This window comes from Natator depressus, chromosome 2, assembly GCF_965152275.1.
Source record: "Natator depressus isolate rNatDep1 chromosome 2, rNatDep2.hap1, whole genome shotgun sequence".
In the NCBI taxonomy this organism is placed as follows: domain Eukaryota; kingdom Metazoa; phylum Chordata; order Testudines; family Cheloniidae; genus Natator; species Natator depressus.
Window position 1 is genome coordinate 80,267,387 of NC_134235.1, and position 16,622 is coordinate 80,284,008.

Genomic DNA, 16,622 nt, shown 5'->3' on the forward strand with positions numbered 1-16,622 from the left:
GTCTGTGCTGAAGGGTACTACAGACAGAGTATGACTAAATCAAAGGCTTTTATACCAGAAAATACAATTAAATACCTACATCAGTTGATCCCCTACTTAGTGTTGTCTGTGCCAATTCCTTCCCCTCCAGCTTTCAGCCCTAAATTAAGAGCAACTAAGATTAAAATAATAATAAATCAACTGCATCCGATGAAGTGAGCTGTAGCTCACGAAAGCTTATGCTCAAATAAATTGGTTAGTCTCTAAGGTGCCACAAGTACTCCTTTTCTTTTTGCAAATACAGACTAACACAGCTGTTACTCTGAAACTTGCAAATGACACTGATTCATACCAGGAATCAGTTGGTTAATCATAATCTTTACATTTTCCTAACTGCACTGTTCCTTGGGACTTGAGTTAACAATTCAACAAGCATGTCCACATCTTAGCTTTGAGTGACTGCATTGAAACTAACACAAACTCAAACAGAAGCCTATAAAAAGCAAAGACTTATCATATTTGGTGGTGGCGGAGAGAAAGAAAGAGAGGGAAGGAAACAATACACATCTGAGTGGAATGAGTGTTTATCTGCTTGCCATCAGAACAGGCTAGTCATGCTGTTTTTCTTTCTGTTCAACATGTGAGCAGGTTATGGTGTACAGTACCAGGCTGTACAAAAGCCTGTGGTTGTGTCCTTCTGTTTGTACGGTTTGTTGACATAAGGTGGAGTTTAGATTATTGTGATGTAGGCAGTTTCCTGCCCCTGTTTCTGATAGCCATATATCAGAACTGCATTACAGGCCTCTTTGTCTAGAGGTCCTGAGTCTGCACTATGTGTATTTTGTTAAAAACTATATGCCCAACGTGGAGCCAGCAGCACTTTCATCCACATTTCCTGATATGTTTTATTATATAGTAAACATCTCCCTACTCCGGCCTAGATCCTGGAGACCCTTCCTCACGTGGGTAATACTTACACGCTGTCCCATTGAATTCCTTGCCCTCACGAGCAAGGGTTTGCAGGATCTGACGCTTAAATGTTACCTGTGGAGAACAATTGTTGACAAGAGATGTGCCAGAACGGGGGCCGGCAGAAACCAGTACAGCTCCCTGACTTCAACAGGGCTATGCTCATTTACTCCAGCTGAAGATCTGGCCCTCACAATGAAAAGAGTAATAAATCACGTGCCACACCAACCCTCTGCTCGGACGTGTGCTCTCTGTGAGGAGGACTTCAGACCGAGCCACGGCTAGGACTCCAGATTCCCAGGCCTGTTTTTTCTGTCTGCCTGTCACGTCAATCTGTTCACCAATACAATCAAACACAACTCCATGCTTCAGTGTGTGGCTCCTACAAGGATCTCACAAAGCAGAGTGGGCATATCACAGGACGTGACTTCACAAGGAGGCGCTGTGGGCGTGCGTAAGGGCAGGCAGGCAGGAGGGAATGAGGTGGGTTAGCTAACAGCAGGAACGAAGAGCTGATCAACAGGATGTAGGCAGCACAGAGGTGCTTTGGAAAGGGCTAAAGCAGAGTGAAGTGGGGCAGGCTGTTTCAGAAAGCTGGCATAGCTGCAAAGAGCTGACCTGGGACACACAGAAGCCTGAGAAGAGAAGCTGAAGAGTGTACGGCACCAAAAATCCCTATGTGAAAATGGGAAAAACGTATAGGCCTTGCTGATACTAGGCCAAAAAGGTGAGCACTAGTCTCATTCCCAGTTCACTGTGAACTGCACATGAGCTTATGTCCACATGTGACATGCTTTTAGAAGCAGCTGGAAGCAAGATCAATCCAGATATTGAGCCTTGTTTAGTGGTGGTGAATGTGTGTACTAGCCACGGACAGGAAATGAGTCTCAGTATTGTATGAGACCAGAATAGGTCTTTCTAGAGTGCTTTCTCCATAGTGTGGATGGAAAAGTCTGCTCTCACCAACTGAAGTGGTTTTGACTGTTCTGTGTGTGTCTGGCAATCACACAATACAGCAAACCAACTGTTACAAGGAATACTCCGTGTCTCCTGCACTCACTGCCCCTCGTGTTATGTCTCCCATGATGCATGTGTAACCCATACACCTCCTGGGTGTGGTGTTCTGTCCCATCCAGTGGCACCAAGACCACTTAGCCCTGGTCTACACTAGGACTTTAGGTCGAATTTAGCAGCATTAAATCGATGTAAACCTGCACCCGTCCACACGATGAAGCCCTTTATTTCGACTTAAAGGGCTCTTAAAATCGATTTCCTTACTCCACCCCTGACAAGTGGATTAGCGCTTAAATCGGCCTTGCCGGGTCGAATTTGGGGTACTGTGGACACAATTCGACAGTATTGGCCTCCGGGAGCTATCCCAGAGTGCTCCATTTTGACCGCTCTGGACAGCACTCTCAACTCAGATGCACTGGCCAGGTAGACAGGAAAAGAACCGCGAACTTTTGAATCTCATTTCCTGTTTGGCCAGCGTGGCAAGCTGCAGGTGACCATGCAGAGCTCATCAGCAGAGGTGACCATGATGGAGTCTCAGAATCGCAAAAGAGCTCCAGCATGGACCGAACGGGAGGTACGGGATCTGATCGCTGTATGGGGAGAGGAATCCGTGCTATCAGAACTCCGTTCCAGTTTTCGAAATGCCAAAACCTTTGTCAAGATCTCCCAGGGCATGAAGGACAGAGGCCATAACAGGGACCCGAAGCAGTGCCGCGTGAAACTGAAGGAGCTGAGGCAAGCCTACCAGAAAACCAGAGAGGCGAACGGCCGCTCCGGGTCAGAGCCCCAAACATGCCGCTTCTATGATGAGCTGCATGCCATTTTAGGGGGTTCAGCCACCACTACCCCAGCCGTGTTGTTTGACTCCTTCAATGGAGATGGAGGCAATACGGAAGCAGGTTTTGGGGACGAAGAAGATGATGATGATGAGGAGGTTGTAGATAGCTCACAGCAAGCAAGCGGAGAAACCGGTTTTCCCGACAGCCAGGAACTGTTTCTCACCCTGGACCTGGAGCCAGTACCCCCTGAACCCACCCAAGGCTGCCTCCTGGACCCAGCAGGCGGAGAAGGGACCTCCGGTGAGTGTACCTTTTAAAATACTATACATGGTTTAAAAGCAAGCCTGTGAAAGGATTACTCTGCCCTGGCATTCGCGGCTCTCCTGGATATACTCCCAAAGCCTTTGCAAAAGGTTTCTGGGGAGGGCAGACTTATTGCGTCCTTCATGGTAGGACACTATACCACTCCAGGCCAGTAACACGTACTCGGGAATCATTGTACAACAAAGCATTGCAGTGTATGTTTGCTGGCGTTCAAGCAACATCCGTTCATGTGTTATCCTCAGGAGAGTGAGATATAATCCATGGTCACCTGGTTGAAATAGGGTGCTTTTCTTCAGGGGACACTCAGAGGAGCCCATTCCTGCTGGGCTGTTTGCCTGCGGCTGAACAGAAATGTTCCCCGCTGTTAGCCACAGGGAGGGGGGAGGGTTGAGGGGGTAGCCACGCGGTGGGGGGAGGCAAAATGCGACCTTGTAACGAAAGCACATGTGCTATGTATGTAATGTTAACAGCAAGGTTTACCCTGAAAGAGTGTAGCCAGTGTTTTATAAAATGTGTCTTTTTAAATACCGCTGTCCCTTTTCTTTTCTCCACCAGCTGCATGTGTTTCAATGATCACAGGATCTTCTCCTTCCCAGAGGCTAGTGAAGATTAGAAAGAAAAAAAAACGCACTCGAGATGAAATGTTCTCTGAGCTCATGCTGTCCTCCCACACTGACAGAGCACAGACGAATGCGTGGAGGCAAATAATGTCAGACTGCAGGAAAGCACAAAATGACCAGGAGGAGAGGTGGCGGGCTGAAGAGAGTAAGTGGCGGGCTGAAGAGAGGGCTGAAGCTCGAATGTGGCGACAGCGTGATGAGAGGAGGCAGGATTCAATGCTGAGGCTGCTGGAGGACCAAACCAGTATGCTCCAGTGTATGGTTGAGCTGCAGCAAAGGCAGCTGGAGCACAGACTGCCACTACAGCCCCTGTGTAACCAACCGCCCTCCTCCCCAAGTTCCATAGCCTCCACACCCAGACGCCCAAGAACGCGGTGGGGGGGCCACCGGCCAACCAGCCACTCCACCACAGAGGATTGCCCAAAAAAAAGAAGGCTGTCATTCAATAAATTTTAAAGTTGTCAACTTTTAAAGTGCTGTGTGGCATTTTCCTTCCCTCCTCCACCATCCCTCCTGGGCTACCTTGGTAGTCATCCCCCTATTTGTGTGATGAATGAATAAAGAATGCATGAATGTGAAGCAACAATGACTTTATTGCCTCTGCAAGAGGTGATCAAAGGGAGGAGGGGAGGGTGGTTAGCTTACAAGGAAGTAGAGTGAACCAAGGGGCGGGGGGTTTCATCAAGGAGAAACAAACAGAACTTTCACACCGTAGCCTGGCCAGTCATGAAACTGGTTTTCAAAGCCTCTCTGATGCGTACCGCACCCTCCTGTGCTCTTCTAACCGCCCTGGTGTCTGGCTGCGCGTAACCAGCAGCCAGGCGATTTGCCTCAACCTCCCACCCCGCCATAAACGTCTCCCCCTTACTCTCACAGATATTGTGGAGCACACAGCAAGCAGTAATAACAGTGGGAATATTGGTTTCGCTGAGGTCTAAGCGAGTCAGTAAACTGCGCCAGCGCGCCTTTAAACGTCCAAATGCACATTCTACCACCATTCTGCACTTGCTCAGCCTGTAGTTGAACAGCTCCTGACTGCTGTCCAGGCTGCCTGTGTACGGCTTCATGAGCCATGGCATTAAGGGGTAGGCTGGGTCCCCAAGGATACATATAGGCATTTCAACATCACCAACAGTTATTTTCTGGTCTGGGAATAAAGTCCCTTCTTGAAGCTTTTGAAACAGACCAGAGTTCCTGAAGATGCGAGCGTCATGTACCTTTCCCGGCCATCCCACGTTGATGTTGGTGAAACGTCCCTTGTGATCCACCAGAGCTTGCAGCACTATTGAAAAGTACCCCTTGCGGTTTATGTACTCGCCGGCTTGGTGCTCCGGTGCCAAGATAGGGATATGGGTTCCGTCTATGGCCCCACCACAGTTAGGGAATCCCATTGCAGCAAAGCCATCCACTATGACCTGCACATTTCCCAAGGTCACTACCCTTGATATCAGCAGATCTTTGATTGCGTGGGCTACTTGCATCACAGCAGCCCCCACAGTAGATTTGCCCACTCCAAATTGATTCCCAACTGACCGGTAGCTGTCTGGCGTTGCAAGCTTCCACAGGGCTATCGCCACTTGCTTCTCAACTGTGAGGGCTGCTCTCATCTTGGTATTCATGCGCTTCAGGGCAGGGGAAAGCAAGTCACAAAGTTCCATGAAAGTGCCCTTACGCATGCGAAAGTTTCGCAGCCACTGGGAATCGTCCCAGACCTGCAACACTATGCGGTCCCACCAGTCTGTACTTGTTTCCCGAGCCCAGAATCGGCGTTCCACAGCATGAACCTGCCCCATTAGCACCATTATGCATGCATTGGCAGGGCCCATGCTTTCAGAGAAATCTGTGTCCATGTCCTGATCACTCACGTGACCGCGCTGACGTCGCCTCCTCGCCCGGTAGCGCTTTGCCAGGTTCTGGTGCTGCATATACTGCTGGATAATGCGTGTGGTGTTTAATGTGCTCCTAATTGCCAAAGTGAGCTGAGCGGACTCCATGCTTGCCTTGGTATGGCGTCCGCACAGAAAAAAGGCGCGGAATGATTGTCTGCCGTTGCTCTGACGGAGGGAGGGGCGACTGACGACACGGCTTACAGGGTTGGCTTCAGGAGGCTAAAATCCACAAAGGGGGTGGCTTTACATCAAGGAGTAGTTCAGGCAGGACTTCACGGAGGGTTCCAATAAGAAATGGTGCACCTAAGTTATTGTTCTTATTGGAACAAGAAGGTTAGCCTGGCCTCTGATTGATACATGGCTAGATCTACCTCGCAGCACCTTCTCTGTGAGTGACTGCAGTGTGACCTAGAGGAATGAGTCCCCTAGACAGGGGAGGAGGCAAATGAGTACAAAACAAATCTGGTCTATTTCTTGTTTTGATCCACTCCATCTATCTTTTACATCTTTGGCTGGCAGCAGACGGTGCAGAAGGACTGCAAGCCATCCTCATCTCTTGCCTGCCTGGCAGAAGATGGTACAATACGATTGCTAGCCATCGTCATCTCTTGCCTGCCCGGCAGAAGATGGTACAATACGACTGCTAGCAATCCGTATTGCCTGCCTGCTCACCATTAGACGGTTCAATACGACTGACTGCAGGACTAAAGAGAATGACCTGGTCAAGTCACCAAAAATTTAGTCCCTGCGCCCATGTCTGCCCAGGCGCTCCCAGCCGACGTGGCCAGGAACACCTCGGACATGACGAGGACGGCTACAAGTCATACTGCACAGTCTGCTGCCAGAAGGCAATGGGTTGCTGCTACTGTGTAGCAATGCCGTACCGCGTCTGCCAGCACCCAGGAGACATACGGTGACGGTTACCTGAGCGGGCTCCATGCTTGCGGTGGTATGGCGTCCGCACAGGTAACTCAGGAAAAAAGGCGCGAAACAATTGTCTGCCCTTGCCTTCACGGAGGGAGGGAGGGAACGGGGGCCGGACAATATGTACCCAGAACCACCCGCGACAATGTTTTAGCCCAATCAGAGTGCTCCATTGGGCTGCTCTGGACAGCACTCTCAACTCAGATGCACGATTGTTTGCCGTTGCTCTGACGCAGGGAGGGGCGACTGAGGACACGGCTTACAGGGTTGACTTCACGGAGGGTTCCAATAAGAAATGGTGCACCTAAGTTATTGTTCTTATTGGAACAAGGAGGTTAGCCTGGCCTCTGATTGATACATGGCTAGATCTACCTCGCTGCACCTTCTCTGTGAGTGACTGCAGTGTGACCTAGAGGAATGATTCCCCTAGACAGGGGAGGAGGCAAATGAGTACAAAACAAATCTGGTCTATTTCTTGTTTTGATCCACTCCATCTATCTTTTACATCTTTGGCTGGCAGCAGACGGTGCAGAAGGACATATTGCCTGCCTGCTCACCATAAGACGGTTCAATAGGACTGACTGCCGGACTAAAGAGAATGACCTGGTCAAGTCACTAAAAATTTAGTCCCTGCGCCCATTTCTGCCCAGGCGCTCCTGATCGACCTCACACAGGCGACCAGGAGTACCTCGGACATGACGAGGACGGCTACCAGTCGTATTGTACCGTCTGCTGCCACAAGGCAATGGGTTGCTGCTACTGTGTAGCAATGCCGTGCCGCGTCTGCCAGCACCCAGGAGACATACGGTGACGGTTACCTGAGCGGGCTCCATGCTTGCGGTGGTATGGCGTCCGCACAGGTAACTCAGGAAAAAAGGCGCGAAACAATTGTCTGCTCTTGCTTTCACGGAGGGAGGGAGGGAAGGGGGGGACTGACGATATGTACCCAGAACCACCCGCGACAATGTTTCAGCCCCATCAGGCATTGGGATCTCAACCCAGAATTCCAATGGGCAGCGGAGACTGCGGGAACTGTGGGATAGCTACCCACAGTGCAACGCTCCGGAAGTCGACTCTAGCCTCGGTACTGTGGAAGCACTCCGCCGAGTTAATGCACTTAATGCACTTCTGTGGGGACACACACACTCGAATATATAAAACCGATTTCTAAAAAACCGACTTCTATAAATTCGACCTTATTCCGTAGTGTAGATATACCCTTAGAGAGAGATTAATGAGTCTGCTCTACAGCCTTAGCTAACAGCCACATGGCTTTTAGCTCATGGGTAGAGGCTCATGCACTAACCTCGAGATTGCAGGTTCAATCCCTCTAGCGGATGACCAGGGTCTGTCAGTGTTACAAGTGGGGGCTCATCTGGGATTTCAACTGGGAAGTCTCTGAAGCTCGGGACGTGCTTCTTCAGCTAGGGAAAGTATGTAACCCACACACCTCCTGGATGTGTTGTTCTGTCCCATCTAGTGGTACCAAGACCACTTAGAGAGAAATTAATGAGTCTGCTTTATAGCCTTAGCTAACAGCCATATGGCTTTCGGCTCATGCAGTAGAAGTTTGTGCATTTAGCTCCAGAGGTCCCAGGTTCGATCCCACCTGCCGACAACTGGGATCTGCCAGTGTAACACACATGTAACCTAGAAGTCCCGTACTGGTATTTATACCCCAGCATCTAGTTTTAGCTCACATCTCATTGCCACATCTAGATCTGATCTGTTGGATCACTGAACTCTCATGTTAGACATGTCAGTGGGGATTTATCAGCCACTTGGGCAGAGGCGAGAATGATCTGAAGTTCACCTCAATTCAGGTCAAGCTCAGCACCTTTGAGACAAATTTCCAAGAGGATTTTTGGCACATTTTCTAAATTGGGATTCCCAAGAAGTGCCAGGCAATGCTGGGAGAACACCAGGACACCAACTGTTCGGAGTGAAGACGGAGATGGGGACAATAGTCGAGGTTTTTTTATATGTAGGATGGCCACATATTCTTGAAAACTGGGAATGTTCCTTCTTTCAGGATATGTGCTGGTGCCCCAGTTGATTTTACAGAAAAAACAGCATGTTGTTCTGTTTTGTGTAAACTCCCCCAGACAGACTGGCCACGTGAATGAACCATCGGCCAACTAAGCTGGTCAAACTGATGACAGATTGTCTGAAGGCATGTGAGCTTCAAGGACCACCCTGTTGATAACCTGTTCTCCCTGCTCCAGCCCTGCTAGTGAGCTTCTCCCCTCCACTCAAAGCCATGAACCAGCCCTCTTCTGCACAGAAGCAAATTCATAAGGTGACAGTCAAGACAACACCAGAAGTTGCTGCACTGAGGAGGGAGAGAAGTGGGTACTGCTGGCTCTGTCACCCTCCCATACACATCCTTATTCCCCTCTTCCCCCCCTCCCTCCTGCTCCAGCATCCTGGTTTTTCACTTGGTCACCCTATTGCTTTATTCTGCAGCCATAAATGAGAGAGACAGTCACTGACCTGCAAGCAGAGCGATTACGGGAGGAGGGTCCTTAACACAAGGAGCTGTGCCGTTTCTTCTTCAAGTCAGTGTGTACCTTTGGTGGGGCAGAGAGCATTTAACTCAGAGCTTGAGTGTCACCATGAAAGTTTTGTCCTGGCCATTAATCCCATTAAGGCTGTGAAATATTAACCCCCTCCACCAGGAACTCAATTGCCTCTGCTTTTGTGAAGGCAGAAGTGACTTTCAGTGAATGCAGAAGTTACCTTACTCCCACAGTTAGGAAAAATGGTGGCAGGAGTACAGGGCATAGAGGCACTCCTGGTTTATTTAAAATCAGTGCTTCTTTCATCCCCCACCTCCCACCCCAGCCCCTCAAAGACCTGTTAAAGCAGCAAAAACAAAAGCTGCTGTCTCTCTAATAGAGTCTCTGCTTCCCCCGGGAACTTGGGCAAGGGGTACCACCATTGCTACAGCTATGATGTCAGAAAGCTAGAAGGTCCCCGATTACCCTAGCAAATTCAAATGTGAGAAAAGTCTAAATATTTTAATCTGTTATCAGCCACAGAGGTCTACGTACTCACAAAATTGACCTGTTCGTGGAAGGTACCCCAGCTAGCAAGTGTGATTGGACCAGATATTTAACGCAAATATGAATTTATCCTGGATTTCATCTCTCTCAAATCTTCCACTGTCACTTCAACAATTTTATGGAAAATCCACTCCACCAGTTCTGCAGATGAGTGCTTTCCACATTCATCCCATGAAACTTCACTCTCTTTTTCCATGGTGTGAAAGCATCATGCCATGATAATCCACCATTTAACAGTCTGATTGCAAATTTAACTGGATGGCCTTGGACTTGACCTTAAATGTCAAATGTAACATGGGAGGCTAACATTCACAAGTGAAACGTCCACCATTGCTGTGTGCCCATACGCAACAGCATGGTTACAAGATGACCTGCAAAAAGATATACAGGTAAAATTTAGAAGGAATAAACTCACACAAAAACAGAATTAAATTTGGAACTGTGAATTAAATATAATATTTATTCTAAAGGACACTGTAAAGTATGTGGCAGCTAAGAAAGAAAAGGAGTACTTGTGGCACCTTAGAGACTAACCAATTTATTTGAGCATAAGCTTTCGTGAGCTACAGCTCACTTCATCGGATGCATACTTTAGCTCACGAAAGCTTATGCTCAAATAAATTGGTTAGTCTCTAAGGTGCCACAAGTACTCCTTTTCTTTTTGCGAATACAGACTAACACGGCTGCTACTCTGAAACCTAAGAAAGAATGGAATTCGTTGGTACTTTAATTTAACTACTTCCAAATAATTTGACCCCTTTAATTGTATCGCTAAACCTTGTGCTCCCCCACCCATTTGTGGTATCCACCACACTCCTCTTTGACTATAAGTTCTTTGGGAGAGGGACTCTATTCTGTGTGGATGCATCATGCCTAGCACAGTGAGGGCCTGGATCCGTGAATGGGCCATTTTGGCACAACCACCATACAAATAATAAACAGCAACAACATATTAAACAGATCTCCAAAACTATCAGAGCAAGCTGGTGGGACTGCAAAACTATCAGAGCAAGACAGGGAAGGAAGCTCTAACTCCTGGGGAACCAGGGAATTTACCATATAGTTATGGGATTCACTGAGCTCCCAGCACAATTCACTAGAATTCTGCCAGCTCTTCTTAGTCATTGAGAGTAAAATAGAGGAAAAGAGATGGTACCGAAGAGAGGCCAAGTTGAGGAGATGGGGAAAAAGCACAGACTGAGTTAATAAGAAGCCATTCAAGAATACACCCCTCACACCCTATGCCAACCCTACGAACTGAGGCATACATTTTCAAGGTACTAGTGATTTCAGGTGCCCAACTTGGCACCTTAAAGGATCCTGATTTTCAAGCAGTGCTGCACACCCACTTTTTGAAAATCAGGCTCCTCCAGGTATCTCAAGTTGGGCATTTAAAAATGCAGGCAGGCAAATCACAAATCTCTTTGGAAAGTTTAGGCCTGATAAAGCTTCTACCATGTGCAATATTATATGTATTCCATTATATTAAAAAGACATAAATGTTTATGACTGTCCGTCAGACGGACATTCCAATCAAGGAGGCAAACTACTCATCATTCTTACTCTTCAAATCATTACTGGGAATGCTTTCCTTGCATGAATGCCCTTCCCCCACTTTCCAAACCTCTCCTACTCAACACCCAGCATAATCACAATTATATTCAAGTTGTTTAAACTAACAGCAGCACAATTCACAGCTAGAGGCTTCAGCTACTTTGGATTCGTTTGCTTGATCAACACTCACCCACGGTTAGTAACTTTCAGAGAAAACTGTCACTAAGTAGACAATGGGCTTGCAGTTAACAGCAGTAGATTTGTGTGTCTAAATGTTTGCAGACACTTGGTAAAATGTCTCTGACCAAGTTTCTAAAGGACAATCCTCCTGCAGGGCTGTATGTGTTTAAAGGAGGCAATCTCTGAGATAAGAGGTGGCTCTCCTTCTGCTTATGTGCCAAGAATTTCTGCAGGGAACACAGCCAGGAGACAACTTTTGGGAATCATAACAGATATACGATCTCCTGCCTCTCTCTCTCCCGTTCGCCCAACACACACACACACACACACACACACACACACACACGTGATATGGCGCTCTCTCTATAGAGGACCTAGCATGCCTTGAACCCCCTATATTGCAAGAATAACAGTAAAATATATGCTCAGTGATTTCCTGTGCTGGCAAGCCGCTGGGACTAGGCTGCAAATCCCTGAATATCATGAAAATAATTTGCCCACTCTTTGTGGCTCAATTAAAACATTTCTTTGAGTACATAAATATTCTTCCAAGAACAGATAAAATTCAGATCATTTCAAAAAAACCCACCAATTTATTTTTCTCGTAACTCCATTGCACTCCTCAAACGTGGATGGTAACTCACTGTTGGAGATACCAGCAAGCGATGTAATGTCTTGTCGACATAAGAAAGTTGTACTTATTAATAAACTGGGTAAGTTAACTCAGTGTAACACCCTTGTGAGGAGGCCTCTCTCTTTGATTAAGAAATAATACTTTTCAGAATTGATTTAAACTAAATTCATGTGTCAGTCTAAATTGGTACAACTCTCTCACGTAGATAAGCCTAATGCTAATGGTACCTTCCAGTTTTGGTGATTATCCCATCATGTTACATGCGCATTTACTTACAGATGAAGTTCCCTTTACACTCGTGCACAAACAGCTAAAATATAAAACATTATACAAAACATGTTATGAAAACTGTACACCACTCCATAAATCCAAATCTAACATAGGAGGCAAATTCATTTCTGTGCATACCAATTTTTAGGCCATTATTGAAAACTGGACTGTAAGCATTTCTGCAGCAGTAGTTTTTTGCTTTACTGAGAATAAAATTCATTAGTCAAAAATCTGATAATTTTCTTGTTACAAAAGGGTCACGGTGAAACCTTGGTAGCATAGAATGTATATGCCAAACAGCTCTTATGCCAAACATTCTTTCCTGCCCCAGGCTAGCAGGTGAAAAGAGGCAGGGTTGCCCAGGCCAGCCCTATGCTACAATAATTCTCAACAATGTTTTCAGCCCCCTGTAGCCATTAGGCAGCTATAACACAGCATCTGACAACAGGCCACCTTTAGAGCATCAACAAAAGTAGAGCATTTATACTGGGTTATACTGGGGAGGGACTGTGGATAGAGCCCTGGACTGGGAGTCAGGAGATCTGGGTTCTGTTCTCTACTCTGCTACTGACCTGCTGTGTAACCTTAGGTGAGTTAATTCATCTCTGTTTCCCCTCCCTCCCTCTTATCTATTTGGATTGCAAGATTTTCAAGACAGGGACTGTCTCATCCTGTGTCTTTGTACAATGCCTAGCACAATGGGGGCCTCTCCATGCTACCATACTAGGAACAAATAAAATAATAATAATGCCAGTACAAAAGAGTGAGTAGGCCACCTTAGCACAAGTCAGGGGGTGCTGTGCAGTGCCATCTTAGCTATAACCAAAATCTGGCCCTCTCCCTTTTTTCATTTGCTCACAAGGAAGCTTCACATTCCCCATGTCTAAATACATTAATCATCATAAAGTCAGATTTAAACACAACTCACCTCCTCGTGTCTTGTTCTTTCAAAGTGTCTAGTTGCAGTTCTTTGCTGGGTCACACATTCACTCTTTTACTTCTATTATAGATGGGCCTACAAATGCTGTTGTGTTTCTGTAATGAGATTATCAATCTCATTGGGGGGGGGAGGAATACAGTTGAAAATGTCTGTTTCTGTGTGTCATCAGAATTTAATTTTTGGTGAAATTCTCCACTCCTCTTTCCCAGATTGCAACTCTGCTCTAATTACAAGTAGAGTTTGGTTGTATCCATAGGACAGCCTCTCTTTTTTTAAACATTCCCAAGTTTGTGCACCCACATTTACTAGACTGACTAAACGTGGTACACCCCGTTGTTCCCCGGAGAGCCACAGCTGGATCCTTTCCTCTTCCTGTCTCCACATCAGCATTCACCTCTCCCCCTCTTTTCCTAGGACCCTGGGGGATGTGGGAGGGGTAGGTTGTCCATGGTCTGGGATCCATACAAGATGATATGTCTTTGGCTGCCTCAGTTACCAGCAATATATTCACCATATTATGTAGCAGCAGCCAATGTATAGAGCAACCATGTCACTAACTAGCTGATTAAAAGTGATAATGTAGACGGAGACCTATAGTTTAGACATTGGTATGGTAAGTCTCCTAATTCACTTTAGAGCATAATTATCCTAGACTCAGTCTGAGGTCCATGGACTAATGGATTGTCACAAAGACTTTAAAGACAAACAAAAGACACCAGAAGCTAATGGAATAATGAATGCTGTTACAGATGTTTTGGATTTGGGTAGTAATTTACTTGAAAAACAAAGTTAGAAAGGAGTTCTATTATCAGCCTATAGGGGCGATTCTTCACCAAAAATATCTATGAGGGAAAAATGTTCTATTTCTGTCCTGCACAGTTTCCTCAAATAAAGGCCATAATTAGATAAATTCAGGGTTAGAGCTAATGTGTTTGTGTGTAGCCCACCATAGACCAGGCTCATCAACACCATCACCTCCATAATGCTAAATGTTCAGTTCAGAGGCCTAACCATTCGCAGTGTTGCCAACTCTTACACTTTATTTGCAAGTCTCATGATAATTGGTGCTTTTCTTAAAGTTCTAGCTCTTGGCTTCTTTAGATTACTGAGTGAATATCTCAGTGGGTTTTGTTTGTTTAACTTCTTTCAGAGAAAAGTTGAAAACGCAAACCCCTGAAGGCTCAAAAAAAATAGAGAGGCAAATGAAAACAACCCAAAATGAATTATTTTTCAAAATCTCATTATTTTTAAGCCAATCTCATCATTTTTGAATGTTTGGTTTCGGCAATACTACAAAAGGGACAAATGGGGCAAACCCAGCTTTCACATACCGCGAGAGTTGCACACCGAACCGCGTGTTTGTTTTTTAATATTAATCGCTCCTACTGTGACTGTTTTAAGCATACAACTAAAATAGACTTCCAGAACTCACTTTAAGCTGCCTTCTACTTATTCATCCCTTCAGATAGTTCTGTGGAACTTGTCACCATAGCATGCGAGCACTTTCTATTCCTTAACTGTTTTCTCTTCCCTCCCCTGCCATCAAGAACTTTGCTCCTCTTGATCTGTTGGAGAGCTTTCCCATGACATTTTTTTCCCCTGGGCTGCCTGAGAGACAGTTTCAAATTCCCTGAACTGGATCCGGGAGTGTTCCAGCACCCCCTACTTTTTTCAGGGGGTAAACACACAACCAAAATATCCAGCTCCAGGACAGCTTGACCTTTCGGTGACCCTTACCCTGACCTAACACTGGTCACTCTCACCAGGAGATTTGTTTATCTTGGGACCTCAAGGCTCCAAACCCGAAGGAATCAGCTTTTGTCACCAAACTCCAAGGCCTACTGGAGCTAGTTGCCAGCCACAACTTGAATGCAGATTAGTCAGCTGTATGAAAAGCTTGGGTTTTATTTTCCAGTCCCCAACTTGATATTATGCTGACTGGTGACATGGAGAGTCCACAGACAGCTTATTTTAGCAACCCAAAAAACCCTCCAGCCCACCAGGAAAGAGATTCAACCTTAAGGACAATGCTCTGTTATCAGTCTGCCTCTGATTAGGAGTCTCTTCCCTGCTCACTCAGTAAATTAAATATACACCCTACTTGCAGCACTCCATATGCAAACATTTGCCTCTGTAGCCCCCTAAGGAAGAGTTTCAGAAGGTTCTTTCCTAGTTGTATGATTAATATACAATTGAATGATTAATATACAAACACTAAATCCCTAGTTACAGAGCACACAGATGAACCGAGGAGAAAAAAATCCCATCCATGTATTTTCAAATAAATCACATTTTTTTATAAAAAAATTAAATTTATGTTGATCTGCAAGGCCTCACTTCTGGTAACAGTGACCTTGACCCTGCAAACACTTGTACACATGCATAACTTGGTTCACGTGAGCACTCCCATTGAATGGGAATACTCACAAGTAGGCTTCAGTATATGCCTATGTGTTTGCAGGATCAGGATCAGAATTTGGATATTTCAGGGGTGAGCGTAGCTTTTATAGCAATGGATTCATTATTGGGTTTTATTAGTCGATGAACTCAGTCAGTTTAACTAGAAATGGGAAAAAAACAGACTTCAGTTTTGATATTCCAAAAACTCATCTGTCGGGTTTGGGCTTTGCAAAACTAAACGTAAGGAAGGTTCTGCTTGGATTCTATTTTATCTAAGCTCTCCCAGATACAAAATTCTGAGCCATCACTAGTTTTAACCGGAGTGATGAACACAGACATAAGCAGATTCCTGAGCAGATTCTTTTTCTTTAAACAAAACTGGGGAGGGGGAAGGCGTGTTTCAGACTTCCCCCCCCTTTTTAAATAGAGAAATGCATTGAAGGAGGCAAAGCAGTTGTGACAGCAGATGCAGAAATGCAGAGCAATTTTTCTCTTATCATACGGCTATGCATAAAGGGGGAGGGGGAAAACTGCAGCAGGATGCATCATTCCGGGAATGTCTGTTATCCCAGAAGTGACTGGAAACAACCCATCTGAAATATGCAGAGCCATTATCAGGCCTGGGCTTAAATAAACTTTACTGTCCATTCAGTGATCAACCTCCCTCAGAGTTGCTGGCTCCATTCATCACTGTCACCTTTTCAAAGTGACTGTGATGACAGTTCATGATCATTAACTAGTAATGGTGTGCTTTGCATTAAAGGGAAGGCACATCAAACAGATGGACCCACAATTCAAAAGTTAACTAAATTATATAAAAGACATTCTCTGGCTAACTACATACAGATGGTGGCAAAGGTAGAGCAAAATGGTAAGCATGGAAAACAAGGGGGAGTTTACATTTTGTGCGGTATCTACTGGTTTCCCAATTGCCTTCTAAGTTGGGACTATTACTACTATCAAAAAGAAGCTGTTATAAAGATGGCTTTCTATGTCTGATATGAGCAGAAACACTGGCTGTAGTTGTAAGCCTGGTGTCAAAGTTTTGAGCACCAAAATGCCTTTGATTTTGAAGATTTGC

The 16,622-nt window shown here is 45.8% G+C and overlaps 1 protein-coding gene across 1 annotated transcript; it reads left to right on the forward strand.

Moving 5' to 3' along the window:
* Positions 1 to 2,241: 2,241 nt before the first annotated feature.
* On the forward strand, positions 2,242 to 4,141 carry LOC141981855 (uncharacterized). The gene is made up of 2 exons (XM_074943489.1): positions 2,242 to 3,041; positions 3,621 to 4,141. Exons 1-2 carry the CDS (start codon positions 2,459 to 2,461, stop codon positions 4,139 to 4,141), a joined length of 1,104 nt encoding a protein of 367 aa, XP_074799590.1. The 5' UTR covers positions 2,242 to 2,458.
* Positions 4,142 to 16,622: the final 12,481 nt, after the last annotated feature.